General features: G+C 44.7%; 2 protein-coding genes across 2 annotated transcripts; both read right to left on the bottom strand.

Moving 5' to 3' along the window:
• Positions 1 to 232: 232 nt before the first annotated feature.
• Positions 233 to 5,291, bottom strand: LOC123164446 (uncharacterized). Its single transcript, XM_044581945.1, has 7 exons — positions 4,853 to 5,291; positions 2,723 to 4,222; positions 2,371 to 2,628; positions 1,932 to 2,012; positions 1,142 to 1,298; positions 626 to 1,059; positions 233 to 434 (listed from the first exon to the last, which is right to left on the bottom strand). The coding sequence occupies exons 2-7, from the start codon at positions 3,878 to 3,880 to the stop codon at positions 378 to 380; spliced, it is 2,145 nt and encodes a 714-aa protein (XP_044437880.1). The 5' UTR covers positions 3,881 to 4,222; positions 4,853 to 5,291; the 3' UTR covers positions 233 to 377.
• A 1,351-nt stretch (positions 5,292 to 6,642) lies between these two features.
• Positions 6,643 to 13,446, bottom strand: LOC123164693 (pyruvate dehydrogenase E1 component subunit beta-1, mitochondrial). Its single transcript, XM_044582242.1, has 14 exons — positions 13,166 to 13,446; positions 12,996 to 13,079; positions 12,286 to 12,366; positions 12,174 to 12,200; positions 12,008 to 12,070; positions 11,812 to 11,898; positions 10,914 to 11,039; positions 10,368 to 10,501; positions 10,214 to 10,286; positions 10,042 to 10,107; positions 8,533 to 8,571; positions 8,299 to 8,423; positions 8,117 to 8,231; positions 6,643 to 7,059 (listed from the first exon to the last, which is right to left on the bottom strand). Exons 1-14 carry the CDS (start codon positions 13,193 to 13,195, stop codon positions 7,009 to 7,011), a joined length of 1,101 nt encoding a protein of 366 aa, XP_044438177.1. The 5' UTR covers positions 13,196 to 13,446; the 3' UTR covers positions 6,643 to 7,008.
• Positions 13,447 to 22,909: the final 9,463 nt, after the last annotated feature.

Genomic DNA, 22,909 nt, shown 5'->3' with positions numbered 1-22,909 from the left:
TACCTCTGTCCCAAATTACTTGTCTTAGATTGTCTAGATATGGATATTCGTATCTAAACAAATAATCCCTCCGTCCCAAAATAAGTGACTCAAGTAGTCAAGTACAAACTTGAGTCACTTATTTTGGGACAGAGGGAGTATAAGACAAGTAATTCAGGACGGAGGGGGTACATCAGACTTATGGACGATGACCCTAAAAAGTTTCAAAAGGCAGAAGCAGAAATACAGAAAGTAACAACTAAAATGAGGCATTTTATTGGAAGATAAAACCTGTACATTTTGGGGACTGCTGGCAAATTAGTGGAATAAATATATACAGAGTTTTCGTTTATCGGTGTGCCACAGCACAGGCTATACATGACAGCAAAAGCAAATTTTCAGTTGCTTATGTCGAAGTACTTGGGATCAGCAGGGAAGTCGTGTTCCACCTTCAGCTGCAACAGAAATGGAATCAGCAGATTAAATCCTCGAATTTAGCCGATCAACCAACAAGAGAGCAACTATTTATGCGTAAGCTGAACGACAAACTTTACATAGGTCTTCTAAATTGCAAGCGGATGCTCGAAAAAAGAAAACCTGGAAGAAAGCTGTCACTAGATAACTTTCAAGATATTAGGATGATTACCTCGCCTTCATCTGCATCCGAGTGCCTCTGAGGAAATACAACTCTAAGATCGTTGTAGAGATAGAATCTCCTATCCTCAGTCACCGTATTGCCGCTGTGCGGTACAGATGATGGATCGGATTTGCAACGTAGCATAGATTTTGAGGATTTCTTCGAGGCGGGGCAGAGAAACCGCAGGTGCAAAGCATAGCGGAGCACGCCTCCACCTGAACTGTCGTTGATCCTGGAAGACGCACAACATGATTTCTTCGCACCTGAGTGGACGCTGTCCATCTGACAGCAACAATCATCAGAATCAGTATTGTTTTGCTTATTCCCAAGAGAATTGGGTTTATCTGATTCCTTCATGTCAGTGCCCGATGAGTAACATTTTGTGTTTGTGCGTCTCTTTTCTGATTCATCAGCTGAGTTGCATGTCCGTCCCTGCCCGCAGTCTGCAAAGACAAAGAAATAATCAGAGACTCAACATATATAATTTGGATTCAACTCTTGTTATCAGGCTATCAGCTCCATTACATTCCAAGCATAGAGTTCCTCGTTGTGCAAGTTCACTCCCACATGAGACACACTGAGCTTTCGGGCCAACATTTGTGTCACTGGTCTTGCTTTCTTCTTTCACTATATTAGAGGGAGAAACAGTGGGAGACAGAGTGACCTTTTGCCGCATGAACGTCTGTCTCATTATACACAAGGGAAATAAGATGAGATGAGGGATAGAGAAAACAAAAGGTGGTTAATGTGATTATATAGACACTAAATCCTTTGAGAAAAAGGAAAATATTTCTCTGTGCACGACATGATACTTCTTAAGTTAAGGTATGCACTAAATGGTGAATTACCTGTTCTGTGTCCTGATCTCAAACTTAGGCGACCCACTTAGTTACTTTTTTTAGGGGACAAGGAAGAGAGAGATATTACTCAGGACGTAAGTTGTCCATACAGATTATATGGTCAAAACTAGGTGGAACACTTGCTAAACAGAAAAAGTCTCCATGTAATCTAGCATGGCATGCCAGCTCGTGGGCTGCCGTATTTCTCCCTCTTTCAATCTTCCTCACTTCCTTAGGCAACCCGCTTAGTATAGATATAGTGATTAAGTGATAATATAAAACATGAGGACACACTATGTGCATGATTCCTTAGGTGTAAGGCTAAAGCTAAGGGAAAATGTTATAGCATGGAAGTTGCAACTTGCAAGCAAGGAAGGACTAGATATAAAGCACATTTGTGTTTTGGTGCTAGAATAGCCTTTGGTTTTCGTCAATATATAAAGGATAAGGAGTCAACTAGTCATAATATTTTGTACCTTGGTTCCAGATGGCATGTCAGTCAAGTCGTAGTTGCAGAAGAATGTATGGAGTGGGGTCTTCTCAGGGTTGCTCACAACCTGACGAGGCAATTGTTTAACTCAAGATGGGAACGCATATAACAATTCAATACAATTTCAAATAGTAGCTTAAATATGCATAGAAATACACCAGGTGCTGTGAGAAAAGGAAACCTAGCCATCACAAGTGAAATTTGGTTTGGCACATTGAAACAGGTCTAGAAAGTATACAGAGTTGTGTTTTCTGTTGAAGCAAAGGCAGACAATCCAAAATGGCTTGTCAAACGAGATATCTTCATTACTATAAAGCATGACTAGATAGAGAAAAGATGGAGTGGTTAATATAGACAAAGTATTTGCAAAACAAAATGCACAAGAACAAATATGATCATGAGCTAAGGGTCAAGCAATTTAGTACCAGTTGAATGCGCCCCTTGGCAGGGATGCGTAAGCGACTCTTTGCTGATCTTGAATCATTGTTACTAAGGCTTCTTTGGAGTTTTGGGCTATTGCTGTTGGCTGCACTAGTGGACAATCTACCAGCAAGATCAATAGAAGAATAGTACAATAAGGAGCTATCCTCGTCGATGCTTGCTACTGCAAATGTAAGTTTCTGAGTTGGGGGAGAGAAGCTACCACCAACAATATTCAGGACAGCTAAGAAACCATCAATTGTCTGCATCCACAGAGAATTAAGCAATCAAATTCAACAGTCAATACCCTGGAATTGTAATATTATACTAGATGATGAACAGAAAGAAATATTAGACCTGATTATCTTTTCCATAAGAAAGTCGGCCAGACAAAAGGGATTCCTCAAAGGAGACAACTAGTGACCTCCTTGCAGGGAGACTCAAACTCCGTCCATAACCAACTCGCGGAGACGTGGGTGGAGATTCAGAACCCCAGTTTTGATATCTTCTACATGAACTTCTTTTAGGGGTCATAGTATCATATTCATCATGTAATCTGTTAGTTTCCTCTACCACATCTAGCATCCTAATTCCATCAAATCCTCCCTGTTCCTTCAAATCTAGGAAATCATGTTCAATATCTTTCATTACATGCCTTGGAGATCCTGTAGTTTTGACTTTATGAATACGTCTAGGGCTGAGAGGAGACAGTGAGAGCGGAGAGTGTGCTAATTTTGCACTGGCAGCTAGATGATCATAATAGGATAATGACTCCTTGTTCCCAAGTAAAGGGCCATCAGTGAAATGATTAGAATTCATCCTATTGACATCAAATTCTGAAGTCCGACTGGACCATCTAGGAGTCGGACATGCCTGTGACTCAAAAGAACTGAGGCTTCCAGTGTTTACCATTTTATTATCTTGGAAGTCAGAACTGTAGAGTTTCTTACCTGGCTCGGAATGCTGAAATCTAGCATCACCAGAAGCAATATTCAGTGAATCACCATGGAACGTTCTAGAGAGCACATTTTTCAACGGAGGCAGCAGTCTTTTCCTTGCCTGAAGTTCATGCTGATCACATGGTGAACCAAAATTATGACTGGCCACAGATGGACATATTGTATCCAGTTCTGCTGTATCAGGACCTCCAATACAGTTTGATTCAAAGCCCACAACCCTTGTTGTGGGCATATGGACAGCAGGCTGCTGCAATTTATGAGAAGATCTAGAATTTGCATCTCTAAAATCATCAATTCTTAATCCTTGGAAGTCTGTGAGTCCATCAAACGCATGGCTGTCTCTAAAATACCCGTTTGATTCATCCAGGGAATCTGATGCAATCTGTCTACTGAAATTGCCAATCGATCGATATGAAGCCTTGCCATTTGGGCTTTCTCGAGGAAGCCCGTCCAAATCGCAGGCACCAACACCATTGGTACGTGAAGGGCTTGACACAGGTGTCCTTGATCCTGTAGAGACATCCTCCCTGACTGAAGAAACTTGGGGTAAACCCATCGCAACCAATCTCTGATACTCAGCGAGAAGGAAGACCCCCAATCTGTAATCGCTCCTGCAGTACACCTATCCAGTTCCTTTCCACGGCCCTCTCAGTATCTTGCCATTTCAGTGTCCAAATCGATGCCTAGACAAATCATCAATTGAAACCAATCACCACCGGAAGGGCCGAACCACACCGGCATTTCTGGTTCAGACCCACTGGAAGCAACGTTACCATCTTGCCACTACTAATCATGCCCCCTGGCTACCACAACTGGAGATGACACACAACTTGGAGGCTGGGCAAGCAACCAGGGACCTGGCCTAGGATGAACCATGCGAGAAGATCACGTCACAGCCCTGCAGAAACGAATCGACAAACATTGATTCAGCAAACTGATGAGCAGACAGAGGCTCAATTGATCCTATCACTTGGCTACACCCATGAATACAAGTTCAATTAATCCCACTACATGACCAAGAGAAGCTCAATTGCTAACTATTCTTACACCCATCACATGACTAAACCCATGAATAGAAGGAGTTCAATTAATCCCACTACGTGATGAACAGAAGCTCAATCAATACTACGTGCTACGGTTACTATATTTAGCTCAGGAGCAACAAACTTGTCAGTATTCTATATCTTCCGCCTGATGCATAGAAATAGCAAGTTCCCAACCAATGATTGCGCATCCATCACAATGCTATCTACTCCACTCCATACTGCTGCCCAGACCAGGCACAAATGGAGACATGGTCAGCCAATCGCCGAGCAAACAGACATGCATGGGCTAAACCTCAAAACTACCGAAATCGGGAGCACGGCAGCAGCCAAATTTGAGGAAATGAGAGACCCAAATTTGGGGACGGACTGCGGAAACCGTCACCGATCGAAACGAAGAACCAAATTCCCCACCGATAAACGGGCAGAGCCCACCAGAGCAACGGGAATCGCAGAAATACAAGCCGGCGGTAATAAAGGTTTACCTGCCTATCCATCCATGGAGCCAAATGGATTAATCAACAGCGGCACGGCCCGTGCCGCCGAATCGAATCGGGGTGCCCCGAGATTGAGGGCCGCTTCGATCCGACCGCCGGGAACCAGCCCGCCCGGGGAGACTCCGCGGCTCAATCGCTCCGGGCGATTTCCGCCGGGCTCTCGACGTCCACCTCCGCCGGACCTTCTCCTCTCCTGCGTTCTCCTCTGGCTGCTCTTCTTCGCTCCCCTCTATCGCTTGCTGCTCCAATGGTGGGTATATAATTCCGCAAGCAACTAACCAAGGGTCCTTGATTAGGCGCTAGAAATGATGATATTTTCTAGAGGGGAAACGCCGGGTTGGGTTGGGTTAGTAGCAGCGGCAGCGGCAGCGGCATCTGGATGTTTCCAATCAGCTCGGCTGTTTTGGTTTCGCTTTTGTTCTCGTTCGGTTGCTTTTTTTTTTCTCCGGAGTGGATAGAGAAAATGTTCTCGCGTCTGTTTTGTGGCTTCTGTTTCTAACATTCAGGCCCTTCACGTCTCACAGATTCGGTTTCTGAGACTCTGGGGCGGTTGAGCGGCGGTGGTTAATGTACCGGCTTCTGTAACAAATTCTGTTGCTGCCCAGAGGACATATATTTCTTTTGTAAAATACTTATATCTGTTATCTGTTATAAAAGTTAATGGAAAATACAAAGCACATCAAACATAATAAAGATTACATCCGACCACTACTGCAATCAGAACGAGGCACCGACATGCCATTGTCGCGGCTCCCATATCAGACCCAGCCTAGCCTAATCGATGACAGTTGAAAAGTTTTCACGAAGGTACCCTAAAGACCAGCACCATAAAGCCATAGTCGTCGTTGTTAAACCATTAAATCGATCTAAAACACCTGACATCAGATCTTGTTGTTATGCACGCACGCAAGTTGTAGGAGACTATACCGAACCTCCGTCTTAAGACGGACGACTGATGACCTGTACACACGAAAACACATCTTTTCAAGGGCCTGTTTATAGTTTCGCAGAAGAAAAGAAGACTAGATTCAAAACAGTGGACTGGACCTACTCCTTGGGCGGCTAAGATCCGTACGCTCTACTTTGGTATCAAATCTAAGACCGGTCAGACTGAGAACCTGGTCCATTTCTTCCCAATGACACTCCCCTGCCATGATGCATCATCTTTTTCTCGCTTCATCTTTTTTCCTTCCCTCGGAGTAGCTTTGTGGTACCTGAGCGATGGACTGCTCATTGGATGATGTAAGAATCTTTTACAGTACTCTACAATAGAAGGCTCAATGGACCAAAGTAATGTTGACCACGACAGAAGATGTCATTTGAGATTTGAATCGTGGCACAGGACTGTCCACTAGCGGAAACAGCGGCCAAAAGGCGATGTGGATTAGGGACGAGAGAGAGAGCGCCTGATCCAGAGCACCACACACCAATGATGAGCTAGCGGGAATGATATTATCTACAGATTAGACAAAGCAACGGTCGATCGCTATCTCATACGTGTTGCCACAATTCGGTAGTTTCCAGCTGAAGGAAGAATCATGGTCCATGATGAGGCCACAACCCCACAGCAACGGAAGTTGCTCCACATGTGGTGGAGCTCTCCTTTATGGGTCGCGTTCCACCTGTTGCTTTCCGCGTATATACTAATCTTGGAGACTGCCTCGCCTGTAGAATCAGCCTCTCAGCCCTGACACATCATGAGCGACATCTAGGCGTCAGCCACAGGTGTCACTCTCAGACTCAAGTATGCATACACGTGTGAGTTAACAAACAAACGCTAAGGGAAGCATTTCAATGTTCCAGTTTTCTCCGCGATATTGATCACACTTACAGATCGGCCTAAGCCACAGCAAAATCATGTGAACGTCTGTAATTCAGTTACATACATGTTATTGAGACATCCCTCAGTGATGTAAACCTCCAGAAGTTGCACGATTCAAACGCCTCAGGATGAACCATGAACTGAATGCAGTCATCCGACTGCCGCCGACAGATTGGAATCAACAATGCATGCAGATCTACAAAATTAGCTCACAAGAGTTGGGGGATACAATTATGCGATTCAGTACATCTTTTCTGGACAAGGAACAAAGAAGAAGGCCGATAAACAAAACGTGCATTTGTGCTTAGGCGGTTGCCGCCATTCATGATGATCTGTAGCAAGCTCGCTTTGCAGCACGGACGATGTCCTCAACCTGCAAGCATGCCAAAAACGTTAGTGAGGCGAGGATAAGAAATAAATTATTCATGCATGATCCTGCTTTCTCCTAATATGACTAGGTGAATGAATACTTCAACCTACGTCTAATATCACCATCCTACTCCTAAGATGATTGGCTGAACCTGAGTAAATTTTCCCAGAATATGACTTCCCTATTCCTGTGATATTCCTATCCCATGAATCAACGGAGGCCTTAATATGTAGGTCTTATGTTCTCTCAGACAATTCAACATACTATATAGCCACCTTTCCTATGCGGCTCTGCCTACTCATCTCTCTAGAAACGTTTGAAGAATCGACTCCCCATGTCCAACATAATCTGGTAAGCTAAATCCTAGCAGTCTAAAGAGTGATGATGTATGCCTACAAAGATTAAAAATATGGGCGGAGGATCCTGTCTCTGAAACATATCAACTGTCTAATGCCCAACCTTCAAATTTTCCAAGCTATCAGTAACAACGCTGGTGACAGATACTCTGGCTACAAAAGAAATTGTTGTTTCGTCACTGCACTCTCATTCATTACCCACTAGGAAAATTCCCAGTTTAACAGGGCGTTAGCCTTCATATTTTACGAGCTATTAGCAAACTAGGTTCCTGGTTTCCTGTCAGACACACTGCCCCCCAAAAGCAAAAACTATTCCCTCACTGATGCCCCACTAGGCAAGTCCCGGCTTAACAGTACATATGATTCACTAAATTCCTAATAACAATGGAGCGCACTGACAATGAAAAAGTACGAAACCAACACAAGGCAGTCCAAATATAAAAATTGCACGGTAGCCAATCAATAATACTGGCTACAGATAAAGGTTGCGCGGTAGCCAACCAATGATACTGGCTATAGATAAAGATTCCACGGTAGATGGATGAAGGCAAGAAACTAAAAATCATGGTAAAACTATGCTATTTCCAGTACTAGTCATGAAAAATGCTATGCTATTATCGATTAGGCGGACTTTCTCAATAATATCTATAAAAAATGGGACCCAATAGTTTGGGTTCAATGTAAAAGAAGCAGCAAGTACAGACCTGTGGAACTGCCAATCTTTCAAGGTTTGCCGCATAGGGCATAGGTACATCAGCTCCGGCAATCCTCTCAACTGGTGCATCAAGATACTCAAAGCTGTCCTCCACTACGGACATGCTGCAATAAAGATACATCTGAGAACCCAACACCCAAGCATAGGAGAGAGAGAGAGAGATAGACGAACCATATTTCAGCACCAACACCATGTTGTGGAAAGCCTTCTTCGACGGTTACCAATCTGTTGGTTTTCCTAACGGATGCATTGATAGCAGCTCTATCCAATGGTCTAATTGACCGAAGGTTGATCACCTGTTAACAGATATTATAGTGGATAATAAGAAAATACTGATGGATGTAGTTTAAAAAGTACGTTGGTCACATAATTGTACTACAAATATGTTTTGTGAAAAGTAACTACCTCAGCACTGATTCCCTCCTTGGACAGTATCTCTGCCGCCTGAAAATTGACTGAGCATGAGAATGTAACCAGAACAATAGGTCAAGTATTTTATATACAGTGGGAAAAAAACATTGATGCTAGTAATTAAACAAATGCACTCACGTAAGTAAATCATCTCAAACAGAATCAATTTCTCAAAATGTCATCTCACTATGGTTGGCCCAATTTTGAACTTCTCTAAATTTGGACATTGAGACCATTATTAGAAGGGGGTAGCCTATAGAATTCAACACACATTTGATTAGCTCTTTTGCTCAACAGGTCGTGCACCACTAACATGCCCATGATGCGTACAGCCTTGACCATATACATGGGCTGTACGTGTACTATACTACATATAGTCTAACATGCAGGACCTTCTTTTTCAGCGCCATGACACCAGGCCCTGAGGCATAGCACCTTATCATCAAGATCATAGATGCCCTGAGTTCCATAGCAGTCTATGCTCTAACGTGGAATATGGTGAAGCAGAATCAGCAGGAGGATAGTGCTGAAGAACTCAGGGTTGAGCTGCATGGTCTTAACAGCACTATCGTTGGCACTGAGCTACAGCGGTTATGACTATACAATCCACTTAATTAATGCACTGATTCATGTCAAGACAGATTTTGCTTATCTAATTAATGCTACTTCATGTGAAGGTTGGTCTTCTTTCTTTTATGCGATTATGTTGCATGAATGTGTTAATTTCGAAGCATGACATATCGTAGGATTCTCAGAACTGAAGATCATGAAGACTGAATCCTGAATTGTTTTGACAGTATAGACAAGATCATCTTGAATTTAATTTTTATCATTCACTCCATGTAGACATACGAGACGTGTAGGTCCTGAATGTCACGAATGCATTCAGTAGTCACTTGGATATTATTCAAACTCTGGAAGCCCCAGCTTTCTCATAACTCGTAAAAAAAATTAACTTGGTCAGAAGTCACCCCTCTAGAGCAACTTGATTATTCCAAGAACTGACAAAAGTGAAACCAAATGTCCTTAATTTTGTGTTCTTGCTGGTATTGACTGGACTGAGACTGCAGCACAGCTTCAATTGTTATTTCTTAAGGTGGAAGTACTGTTGGCCCTGTGTCATTTTCTGACATGGTACCCCGGGCAGGCGGGCACACATCACTAATATCGCACAGAAGTCTTATACCTCAGTTTATCAAAAAAGTTTCTGCATGATCCGAACCCAAAGGTAATGTGAAAGGGACAAGTGGGGACAATTTTGCAGGGGTTCAGGGTGAACAAGTCTTTCACATTCAAGGTGACACTATTACACAACCAACCATTATTTGCATAAAAGAAGTATCTAGTTAATGAACAAACCATTAGCTGCTAATAGTACTATTACGCTATTTGGTCAAATTTCACTAACGAATGTAAAACAAGAAGGCCTAATGGACAACAACACAAGTGAACACAGCTATGAGCAACTTCTTCCGTTTACTTAAAAGTACTGTAGTAACAAACCTGAAGAGCATACCCAACCATCTTAGAGAATGCAGTAATTGTAACATCTTTTCCTTCCCGTTCTATCTGCAGATCAAAAATAAAGGTGAAACCAACAAAAATAAGCTCTTACTGGCAATCCATACAAAATACCTGACAAAACTAAACTCTTCCCGACCACTAAAGAACATACCTTAGCTTTGCCGATTGGGACACTGAAGCTAGAATCAAGTACTTCAGCCTTAATAGGAAACGATTCACCATAGCTGTAGAGAAGAATACATGATTCGCTGAAATGACAACTTGAATGTAGAGAATATAATTAAGTAGGACAAGATATTACATACAGTAGTTCATTTTCCAGGAAAACTACAGGGTCTGGATCCCTGATTGCTGCTTTTAGCAAGCCACGAGCATCTTCTGCAGAATAAGGAGTTAGGACCTTCAATCCTGGAACATGGGCATACCATGCTGCATAGCACTGCATACGAAGTCAATTAGTACCTAAGTAAATTAGACTACTACGGTTCCACTACTTGCATAAATAGATAAAAAAATTGTTAAACAAAAAATGATCCAAAGATGCTATGCATCTTACGACCATGAAGCACCAGAAGCACACTAAAGCACCTCTCGCAATTCAATGCATTTATTGATAGTGAGATGAATAAGTCATATTCTGACAGTTTTGGCTTTCATTCTACTACCAACAGAAGAAATAGAGCAAGGATGACGAACAACACATGGATAGGTAGAGGTAAGTTTAGTCCTATAGGGTTTTGCCATGCTCCCTTCAAAAACCTGTACATATTGTTCATCTCTGTCTACATGAGAAGGCAGTGCTAATGGATTTCTGAAAAAAAAATAGGTAGAGGTAAGCTTTAGTCACAAACCTGCGAGTGTTGAGCACCAACTCCAGCAGCTGCCCCATTTGGTCCTCGAAAAACAATAGGAACGGATATCTGACCAGCTGACATGTAGTTTGATTTGGCAGCTGAATTGATGATGTGATCAATTGCCTGGATGTGCAAAACAGTGCTATTAGGCAAACACTTTGTCTAATGCAATACACAGTTGTTGTATGTAGACATATTCACGAGATTTATATACAGAATAAATGAAAGTAAAATTATGGACAGAGTTATGTACAAACCGAATACAAACTGAGTGCAACAAGAAAGGCATACTAGCAGCCGTATGCGATTAATATGTAATTATGGGGATCAAAGTTTTAATCAAAAATAGCAGTAACTAATGGGTATCATTTCAATATCCAACCATTCAGAGTAATATGTGAATATGCAGACAAGGAAGAACTATGTCTTAAAACAAAGTTCTCAAATGTCCAATAGGCAACATGCGAAACAAACTACGAGTAAAAGATTTTTATTACTCTTGCACTTGCAGTTAAGCATAAACTATACTGTGGCCATCAAGTTCTGTATTCTGTTTAAACTACCAACAGGAAGAAAATGTAGTGATCTTGATCATCTAATTTTCAGAAGGATGATACTGTTCCAATGAGTACTTTCCAATGTCAGTTTCTAGTAACCATATTTCTGTAAAAGAATAGAACAATTGAGAAGGATATTCCCGTCCCCTTAAACACAGCATGATATAGAACAAATCAAGAGCAGACTACATCACCACTCATCACAAGGGAAAAATCAGCACGACCTACCATAATTTAAGCTGCTTAGAAAACTAGCAGCGAAAAATACAATGCAGCCATATAATAAGGTTATTTGACAAACTGGCGTTTTCAGGAATTTCGAAAATAAAATGACTGACCTGCATCGAGAAGTTAAATGTCATGAACTCTACTACAGGTCTAAGACCTTGGTAGGCAGCACCAACGCCAATGCCAGTAAAACCAGCCTGAACAGAACAAAAGCATATTAGTACTGAATACTCCAAAACTGATCGCACAAATCTGACAGCTTATGAACAGACGCCAATGATTACTTTAAGGGTTTAAGTTCATAACCTCTGTGATTGGTGTATCGAGAACCCTATCAGGACCATACTTGTCCAGCAAACCCTTTGTTATCTGCAAATAACATAAAATATATAAATGCTAATAGTATTCACACAAATTTTCAGTTGCCACGAAGTAATAAAGAAATCACGAGTCCTGAGAAGAATTCACTCACCTTGTACGCACCTTGGTACTCTCCAACCTGCCACAGAAATGACAAGAGTATTAGAGTGCACAAAAAAAGGACACAAAATATATAACTTGTCTTCCAGGTGGTATCGTGGTACCTCTTCTCCCATTAAGAAAACAGAAGGGTCGGCAGACATCTCCTCGTCAAGGGCGGAATTCAATGCTTCACGCACAGTCATCTAAAGAGCAAAAGAAGAGGACTGCATAAATTTCCCAGACAAAATCACAATGTACACAGAACAAAAAATTACCTCTAGAGACAAACACAACACTTGCAAAAATTCAACAAGCAAGCATATTAAAAAACTAATAAGAGATGCATTTTAGTGCCCTTGACAAAAGAACTCAATGTTGGGTTCTTTCAATCTTGTGAAATCAGAACAACCCCGAATACCTCTACACCAGCTGTCCAAGCACATGCTTAGACAATACTGCTATGCATTTCTCAAAACAGTACCGTTCAATTCACTGAAACCATGGCCTCACACCAAAGGTATGTCCTCCACCTGGAGAAGTCGACAACAAAAACGACTGATTCTCCTGAGCGATCAACCATTTTCCAGAACTGAGCTGCACGAACCCAGCAAGGTTCCATACAATCGACGCCCTCTAGTGTTTAAAGCCCATGACTGGCCAATTTGCGACCACCCCTGTCACAGATCAACCGTCTCGAAAACTAACCCCACCTAGCTGTACCATTCACCACCAAAGAACAAACAAACAAATAGTAACAGATTAATCAATCACACCGACGACCGTGCCACACCTCACAACACGAGCTAAGCTAGGGTTCCAGCCAAGCGCTCACCTCCTTCGGGGTCGCGGAGTAGCTCCTCGCCGCCGTGGCCGCCGACGCCGCCGGGCGGAGGGTCTGCATCAGTTGCCCCAGCACCTGAACCAATCGAAACACGCGCACGGATCAGAGACAAAACCAACAGGCACGGACGGAGGAGAAACATCTCAGAGAAGCGCACGTACGCATCCGGATCTCCTCGCGGCGCCCAGCATCGTCGACGCGATCGGCTACCGACGGGGGTGGGGATTGGGAGGGGAGATTTGCGCTCCGGGGAAGGTGGAGGAGGGGGAGTTGGGTCCGCCTTTTGTTTGTTTGGTTGGTTCGTGATGAGGATGGCGCCGTGTTGAGGCGGCGGGGGAGGGCGAGGGAGATGGATGGAGAGGACGCCGCCGAAATTGCCGCGCCGACTTGCAGCCTGCGTTTATCTCCTTTTGCTATATTTTGTCGAAAGGACATCGAGGAAGTTCGGTATTGAATGTATGGTACATCAAATAATAAGTGTACACAGTTTATTACCTGTAATTCCTCATTTTAATTTTAAGATACAAATAAAAATTATTATGTCTCAAATTACTTATTTTAAATTCGTCTAGATACGGATGTATCTAAGGGAGCATATGATCTATGACGCTGGAATTAAAGTGCAAATTAAATAAAGAGGGAAGAAGAAGATAAATTTACATTGAATGATGCACATGGTGGGGCTCAGTCACTGCCTCATTGGTTTGATTTTGTAATATCAGTAGCTTGGTTTTATTTTTATTTTTATTTTTATAGAAGTTGTGGGTTGTATTTAGGTTTGAAATTTTATGACATGATGACTTTGTATCATGTCAATAGCGTTATTTGCTGTGAACTAAGCATAGATCTAATGGCTAGATCCCTTGTGGCGGAACGTGTCTATCCGGATTCAAGGTCTAGACTTGGCAAGAGTAATCACATTTTTCTGAATTTATTTTAGGTTGTCCGGCGCTAATCTTTTAGCAATATGGTGTTTATGCAGGCTCACCAATTTCAAGATTTGTCGGGTCCATGCCTCCATAGGATGAGTGTGCATGTGTGTGTGTTTTTGTTTTGGTGATCTGAATGCACTAGTATTATGAATATGGAATATGGAATTGGCATAGAAATTTTTAGAAGAAAAAAATCTTGCAAGTCTTATGCCATGTTTGGGACATGGAAATCATAGTGTATTTGATGACATGATTTACATAGGGAAAATCTTGTGGCCTGATTTGGAGAAAGTCACCATATACCTTTTGATTGGCCTTTGTATGAGACAATCTATGAACTGGGCTCTCTTCATTCAGAGGATTTTCATAGGATATTGGAAGATTAGAATTCTTAGGAATTTTCCGTATGTTGATTGCTTGGTCATCAAATAGGGGTGGTTGATTCTTAACACCTCTCTTGGGGTGTTGTGGTTTGATATTCTAAAAGCAAAATACTTTCCTTCCTGCAGCCCCTTGTCTGCCTCAGCGTCTGGGGAGTGCTAGTTCGGGCCTGATTTGGTTAAAGTTTGTGATGAGTTTCGTTCTCACGTTAAGTTTGTGGTCAGTGATGGTGTTTCAGTCCGATTTTGGCTTGATTCATGGCACAGTGATGCGCCATTGTGCTTGTCTTTTCCTGTTCCTTTTTCTTTCCGTGCTGATCCTGAGATTTCCATCTCAGATTTCTCTCGCAACAATTGGGATTTGGGTTTCCGTTGTGTCCTTTCTCCCGCGGAGTTGGAAGAATGGCACTGTCTTGCTGCCATCTTCCCTACGCTTTCGGAGGCGGCAAATTCGGGGATCTGGGCCCATACTTCTTGTGGGTGTTTTTCGGTTAAGTCTCTTTACTCTAGATTGATTGTTGGCTATGTTACCAAGTTTAAGGACGCGAAGGCGCACAACTGTCATCGCCCCTCCCTCACTGATGTCGGGTAAAACCTGTTGTAGTAAACAGTCGGGAAGTCGTCGTGATAAGACCCTATAGGACCAGCGCACTGGAACAACAACCGTCGCCTTTGAAGAGAAGTTTAGATCGGAAGGATCCAACCTGTAGACACGAGAACATAGATGAACAAATATCGGATCCACGTGGACCCACTGAAGACAAACGCCGACCGTATCCTGCGAGATCCACCAGAGACAAACCTCCACACACCCTCCGATGACGGTAGAAGCACCATCGGGACAGCGACTAGGCGGAGAGAACCTTATTTCATCCTCAGAGAGCCGCCACCACCGCCTCGCCTATCTGAGCAAGACACAAACCCTAAATAACCCAAAAAAGCATCCAAAACGAAGCCCTCCCGCAGGCAAAGGCCGGGATCCACCACGCCTCCATGGCCCTAAGGCCACAGGAGACGAGGCAGACCGGCGTCGGCGCCAGTGAGAGGCAGAAGAAACCCTGGCGGCAGCTGGGTAGGAGCGCTCTTTCCTGACGACTGTGTGTTGCTTTTTTCTTATGATGCAATCAAATAACCCATAAACCTATAAAATCGACATGAGTATGACATTTTAATCATATGTTTTTTCTATTCCTGTGTTTTTATAATCCTACGAAACAAAGAGACCGTTAGGGGAGGTCGGGGTGGAGAAACATGAGACTTGTTTTGCCAAAAAAGAAGCTTGACCTTTGTATCTTCAAATTATGTGTTTAACTCGCGTGATTCCCAAAAGTTTTTTTGTTCATACAATAACTCATGGCATATTTAGATCCTGTCGCCCCCGACTCCCCCTATCGTCCTCCCCCTCCCTCGCCACCGCCTGAGGGCGCGGCCAGGCAAAGCCTTGCTGTCGCCGGCGGCGGGGGGGAATAGGTGCCCTCCCACTCGTGAGAAGCTGGCGCGGGCCGGCGCCCCCGGGCCAAAGCGTGGCGTGCGGCCGGACGTCACGACGGGGCTGGCGGCGCCCATTCCCCATGGCAGGCGACTTCAAGATCTGGGGCGCCACGGTCGCCATGGACGGCGGCGGCGTGACCAGATCGGCGGCAGCACAGCCGGATCAGGGCTCAGGCGTGAGCTTGGTCTCCGGGTCACGGTCGGCGCGATGGAGAGTGCGACAGGTCGGCAGCTGGACGGATCTGCGGGATTCCATCTGTGTCTGGTCCTTGACAATCCGGGCAACTCCGGGGGAAACCCTAGATCTCCATGGGATCGAGCGATGGCGGTGCTCTTGCGCCGTAGTCCCTCTTCAGGGCATCGTTTTGGAGTTTGCTACGGTCGAAGGAACCAGCGAGGCCGGCGGCGTGCGCCCGGTGGCGCAACTGCCGATGAAAATCGCGTCGACTACGGTCATGGCGGACGATGGCGGTGTCTTTGATGTCGTTTCCTTGTCGAGGCATCGTTGTTGCAGTTGGCGTCATCAGGCTTGGGATGCTCCGAGGGAAACCCTAGATCCGGGTCTCCCGGATCGGACGATGATGGCGTTCTTAGTAGCGCTTTCCCTCATGGGGGCATCGTTTTGGAGCAAGTGATGGCTGGAGGAGACAAGAGGAGGAGTAGTGCTTCATCACATACATCGATGGGGTCGGATCTCGATGGCATGGCGCTCTGGAGATTATGCGTCTGATGTGCGATGATGGACTCGCGTAGGAGGTCGACGCTGTCTGGCGTCGTGGTGGCGTCGGCGGCAGCTAGACCGGGCAACGTTCATGCAGCAGTACAGCTCTGAAGATGGATTGGTGGCAGGTGGCTGCGGCGGCCTCATACCCGGCAGGCGTCCTGGTTGAGGAGCACGCCGGACTAGTGGGTGCGCATACCCGGCAGGCGTCCTGGTTGGGACCTCAGGTCTTATATGTTAGGTCTGGCTGCGAGGTCTGTTTGGTATTAGGCCCAGACTATTAGCATCCCTTCATCAATTGGATAGGAGTAGCGACATTTTTGTTGCCTAGATGATGGCTTCAGTCTTAATGTTGTATGACTTTGTAAGGTCTTGTGTGAATAATTAATAAAGTGGCTGCATGCATCGTCCAGATGCAGAGGCCGGGGTCCTCCATTATTTTAAAAAACCCTCAATTTCTCTTAAAAAAAACTCAATTTCTGTTGTTTGTGCGTTTCTGCTGTATTTCTGTGAACAGAAAAAAGATATTGCAGGTGAGTTCCACTGGCATAGGCGAGGTGAGGAAACGGGCTTCGGCTAGCTAGGTGAGCTAAACCATATTTGCACAAACATCAACCTGACGTATCGAATCTATCCCATCTGATCTGACTACGGAGCATTTGACATGACATGCCTCCGCAGCAGCACACTTTTTTTATTTTAGAAAAGGCGGCAGCAGCAGCGCTCGTGTGGTCATCAAGATGAAGAACGTTCGTGCGTGACAGTGCGGTGTGATCCGTGCTGTCGACGGGTGGTGCGAGCATCTGGCCAACCGGCGAGGCCCGGAGCCACCCGCGCCACCGGCCGGCCCCGTCCGTTGGAGCCTGCAGGGGCCGTATTTTCCTTCCACGTTCAAGCAAATGCATGCCTTTCTTCTTCCTGAAGCCCTCAACGGCGACCGCCCAGCTGCTAGCTTGCTAGCGTCTATCACTCGTTTTCAGATGAACAGATTGCTACGATGCGCTGGCCTAATCGTCTGATAACGTCTTCTCGTTTAGGAGCATATCTTGCAGATATTTCATTCTATCTCCGTCATTTAGAGCAACTTCAACGGGCCGACCCAAACGGACGGCGCTTTTGTCTGTGTTTGGGTCGGCCGCCCGCCTGGCGTTCGCCCTTTTTTAGATTTGGGTCGGCAGTGCACCCAACGCGCCGACCCATTTCATGACCGCGCGCGTTTTAGATCATGCCAGCGGCCATGTCGTCACCCTGGTTTTGGCGCTTCAGCGCGCGGGGAAAATCGGCCTAGCGCGCCTTGGTTTTGGCGCTCCAGCGCGTGGGAAAGGTTCGCGCGCTTGTTTTGGCGCGCCGCGGCCGGCGCTCCCTCCACACTCTGTCCGCCGCCCACTCGTCTCGCCCCCTCTCACTAGCCTCGCCGCCCTCTGCGCCACCATGTCGATGCGCTGCCTGGGCGCTTCGGATTTTCGCGGAGTCCGCGAGCGCCGCTCCGGCGCCTTCTCCTCCGAGATCTGGTTTGGCGAGAAACGCTTCATCCTCGGCACCTTCGACACCGCAGAGGAGGCGGCCCGCGCGCACGACGCGGCGGCGTGGCGCCTCCTGAGGCCTCGTCGGGAGATGAATTTTCCCGACGTGTCGAGCCAGCGGGCGCAGGATCTCGCGCCTCTCCCGCGGCTTTTCACCGACGAGGATCGTCGTGTCCACCGGAGGCGGCAACGTCGCCTCGCCATCGCCGAGATGGACGTGGAAGCCATGATGGTGTGGCGCGAACGCTTCCCGCAGGACATCATCGATGAGTGCCAGTTCTACAAGCAAAGGAGGACGGAGAGGAAGGTGAGGAGGATGGAGCGAGCCGCCTATCGGGAGGATAAGCGTGCGCGGAAGCAGGCCGCTCAATTAAAACTGAAGCTACGAGAAACGTCGGGGTGAGACTTCGAGGACGAGCGGTATGCTCACGCCTACATTCAGACGTCGGAGGAGGACATTACCGAGTCGGAGTCGGAAAGCGACGAGTAGTTGATCTTTTCTTTTATCTGTGTACGCTAGAACTATCTATGTATCCTTTTTCTATCGGAAAAAATGGCCGGCGGCGTCAGCGACGAAGCAGGTGGGCGAGGGTGTGCTGTTGGATGTGGAGAGGCCAATGTGCCACCGACCAGCGAGCCCGGGGAGGAGAGAGGGCGAGCGCGCGTCCGTCTTGTGTCCACACCAACGCAAATCCGGCTCAAAAATGGGCCAGGAATGGGTCGCCCGCTCACGAAAAGCGGACGCGCGTCCGTTTGGGTCGGCGCGTTGGGCCGACTTTTCTGTCCGCGCCGACCCAAACGGACGGTGGCGGACGAAATGGGTCGCCCCATTGGAGTTGCTCTTAATTCCTTATTTTGTAAGGAATTAAACTTTTCTTCATCTTTTTTAGGCAACTTTTCTTCATCTAATAGACTTTTCAAAATTTAATCTTCTAATAATAATTCTTTTTTCCAGTTCATTGAAATGTTTGCACAAATAATCTCTGTCTCCATCTCCACTGACATTAAAAGCACGAGTGTGGTGATCGGTGATGGCTCCCTCTCCCGGCGCCCCTCTCTCTTCCCTCGCCGGTGAGCTACCCGCCCCCTTTTCCGGTTGCCGTCTTGACCCCCCCGGCACAGGGTTCCCCGTGTCGCAGCCGTCCTTCCTCTCCTTCCCCCGCTCCATCGGTGCTCCTCGCTCCCTTCTCCTCTCTCTGTTCTCCGGTGCGGCTATCGTCCAACCGATTTGGGGCTTTTGATCGTGATGGTGATGATTCCTCGGATAAAGATGGTTCTTCCTCTCCACCCTAATCGTGATCGTGATGGTTCTTCCTCACTGTTGCTGCTTCACGGGATCTGGGCACCGTCGGCAGCCAAATCGGCAAGTTCGCGCCTGGTGGTCACCCGATGCCTCGCTACTCTGCATCGGTGGGAGAGTGTGGGTGGGCGGCGGTGCCGCCCAGATCTTGGCGCGCACATAAGTTTCTTCACCTTGTTCCTTCCCCTCGCTTACTTGGACTGGTTCAATTTCTTTTGTGTCTGTCGCCTTGCTGAGATCTACCTCGTCGCCTCGTGGTGATAACATGTGGCAACCAAAAGTGGGTTGTGGTAATAGCCTATTGCATTCATATAAAAAATGCAGGCATTCAATTACAATATTGAAAACCATTCGTATAATATGTAGATTCATAAAATTCATAATTCTCATAGCAAATATCCATCAAATGAAACTCAAATGTAATTTACCCATTAAGTGCCAAGACTAAACAGTCCGTGATCTAGAGTCCAGTCAAGCTAGTTCTTTGGATCCTGCAATCAAGAAATCAAAAAAAAGTTCTAGTTAATGAGTCCAACATAACATACACCATACAATTATTCCAGCCCCATTGTTAAAAAGAATCGTCGCTAGAGTAAATAGTGTAATATTGTGTCCGCAAGCATGTAACTGAGGGATCAAAATAGTTTTACAAGTGTAAATGTCTAAAGCATAAGCACAAGTACATGTACTAAAAGCTTCCGCTATTGATTTAAGTTGTGACTCGATCTATAGTTTTAGCTTAGTTCATGTCCCTAGCTAGCACATATTCATTTTTTTAAGTTGTGACTCGATGCAACAACAACACATGGTTAAAGAGAAGAAGCAACTAGCTAATTATGAAGGTCAATGACGTATAAAATGCAGGTGAACATGAAGAGAAAGCAAGGTTGTGACTTACCATTGCTTTAAACATTCGAGAATTCCTTGTTGTAGCTTGTATGAGCGCATTTGAAGAAATAACAGTTAGCCTTGCACATTGAGTCTTACTAGGACTAGATCTCTGTAAAAGAGTATTTTGCAAGTTTGGACTACTATTTTCTTTGTCAATCCTCTTCATAGGCACCTCCAAATAGAAGTGCACTTTTAGAAATGTAAGTAAGCAACATAAATCTTACAAGGTCGCAAGCATATGACTGTAATCACCTATTGGGTTCCCATATGTTGGCTCAATTTTGCAAACTTTGGCATCATTTTTTTTTGAAATTCCAGTCTTGATGTTCGCTCCTCCTCCAACAATCTTTCTCTTTTAGCACACTCTTCTTTTAACCTCTTATGAAGTTGTTCTCTCTCAGAATGCTCCAAGTTAATCCTCTCTTGTGTGTTTGCACTTTCAGCTTGTAGTTGATCTTGTAATTCGTTGACCACTGGCTGAGCTCAGAGTTTTGCTGCTGGGTTGCTGCTATAGGACAAGCTTGCTCTTCAATCTGGACCCGAAACCTTTCAGAACAAGTTGAAGGTTTGTCCATGTATCATTCCATACCCACGAGGCTACGATGACTTGCATTGCAGAGTGTGTTTGTATGCAGTCTGGAAAATATTGTTTCTCTGCTCACTTGAAAGTGGGCCATGAGTTTCAGTTTCTATGGTTTCAACTTCTTGATGTGCTTTGTCCTAAAAATGGAAAGAATATAGGTGCGGCATCAATATTGACACTATAAAAGATGAAACAAGAATAACATGATCCAACGCATGAATAATCCTAGCTGATGAAGAAGCATGTCAAATGCACATCATTGAATAACGATAGAATAACCAAAAGTCAGTGTACTCACATAAACATCTTGGGACTCTATGTTAGACCATGTTCCATTCTTCGTGTGGGTGAGTTCCCACAGAGCAATACAATCTGGCTCTTCTCCAGTTTTCATGTTTCTCTGCGAGTAATATAGCAATGAGATGCTTGAAACATGAAACCATAGTTAGCAGCGAGGCATACATATTTAGTTAGACTCATACCTTCTCAAAACTTAGTTGTGAGTAAGATTTTGATCCAATTATGTGTTTTGTCTTCTGTTTCTTACGATTATCGGTGTGTTTTTGGCTGTGTTCATATCAATTCATTGAAACCAAATATAACCAGTCAGACAAAACAATTTCATCTTAACACATAGTAGAAAAAGAGTGATCTTAGAGATAACCTTAAATTTTGAATCAGTGCCAAAGTACTCAATCATCCATTCCCACTATTCTGGTTGTAAATCTTCTTGCGGATTAGCCAATCTAGCTGCATATGTTTTGTATGTCTTGTAAGTCAAGGTTAGAGTTGATCGCCAGCCTTTATATCGCTCTTTCGTAATTTTGAGAACTTTTTCTTATGTTTCTGGTGTGTCTTCCAGGTCCCACCTGTCCTGTAAAGCATACAACAAATGAATATACATAAGCAATGCATTATCGATGGTAAAATAAGATAACACATGTGAAAAAGGTTGTGCGCACTATGATATCTGCAACAATGAGTCAATGGATGGTAGGGTGAATGTCCGACCACATCACTCCAATGAGCAGTCTTGAACGTTTAGCAATTTAACCCCTACTAGGATTTTATGCATTATAGCAAATGCTAGAGACAGCTTAAGTGACATAAACAATTTACCAGATATGAGTTGTCCATGTTGGTTTGTGTATGCTGTTATACTTTCCATCCTTGTTAAGACAACACAACCTTTCCTTCCTGCACACAAAATCAATCAAGGGACTTAGCATTAACAAGCATTAATGTTGTGCACCATTCAGATAGGTGATTATGAGGTAAGGATGTTGTGTACCAGGAGCATCCTCCGTAGAATGCATCATTGTGCCCTTGTGTAGGTAATATCAGAATTTGAGTCAATTTAAGAAGAGACGCAATACGTAAAGCTGACATAAAATCAAACCAGTTCTCTTTCCCTTTTGGGACAGATCCATTTATCTCCCCATGATCCAATCGCACTACCAAAGATCTTGATTGTACCACATTGGGTCAATTCCTTCTCACTTTTCTCTCAAGTTTCTCTCATCTCTCCTCTACTTCTTTGAGTCCAATTCTTTTGGGTGAACAATTCTTCAGTTAACCTCCATAGTACACAACTTGTTTCTGTGGACGCCGGGACAATAATTAATACCTTTTCTTTCAATTCAAAATTATCCATTAAGATGAATATGCAGAACAGAATTATACTGACACATATTAACAGAAAACATATCTAGATGGAACTTTATCTGAATCCTCACGACACGAACTTCAGTTCTGCATAGGCAATCTAACGAAAACTACAGAGAGATGCCGGTCCAGGTGCCAGGAACTTGGAGAGTCATACAAGTTGCAGTCTGCTACCTCTTGAGCACTGCGGTGGTTTTCCCTTGAAGAGAAAAGGGTGATGCAGTAAAGTAGCGTAAGTATTTCCCTCAGTTTTTGAGAACCAAGGTATCAATCCAGTAGGAGATCACGCTCAAGTCCCACGCACCTACACAAACAAATAAGAACCTCGCAACCAACGCGATAAAGGGGTTGTCAATCCCTTCAGGGTCACTTACGAGAGTGAGATCTGATAGATATGATAAGATAATATTTTTGGTATT

This window comes from Triticum aestivum, chromosome 7D, assembly GCF_018294505.1.
Source record: "Triticum aestivum cultivar Chinese Spring chromosome 7D, IWGSC CS RefSeq v2.1, whole genome shotgun sequence".
Classification (NCBI taxonomy): domain Eukaryota; kingdom Viridiplantae; phylum Streptophyta; class Magnoliopsida; order Poales; family Poaceae; genus Triticum; species Triticum aestivum.
The sequence above is the reverse complement of the archived record's forward strand: the minus strand, read 5'-3'. Positions and strand labels throughout refer to the sequence as shown.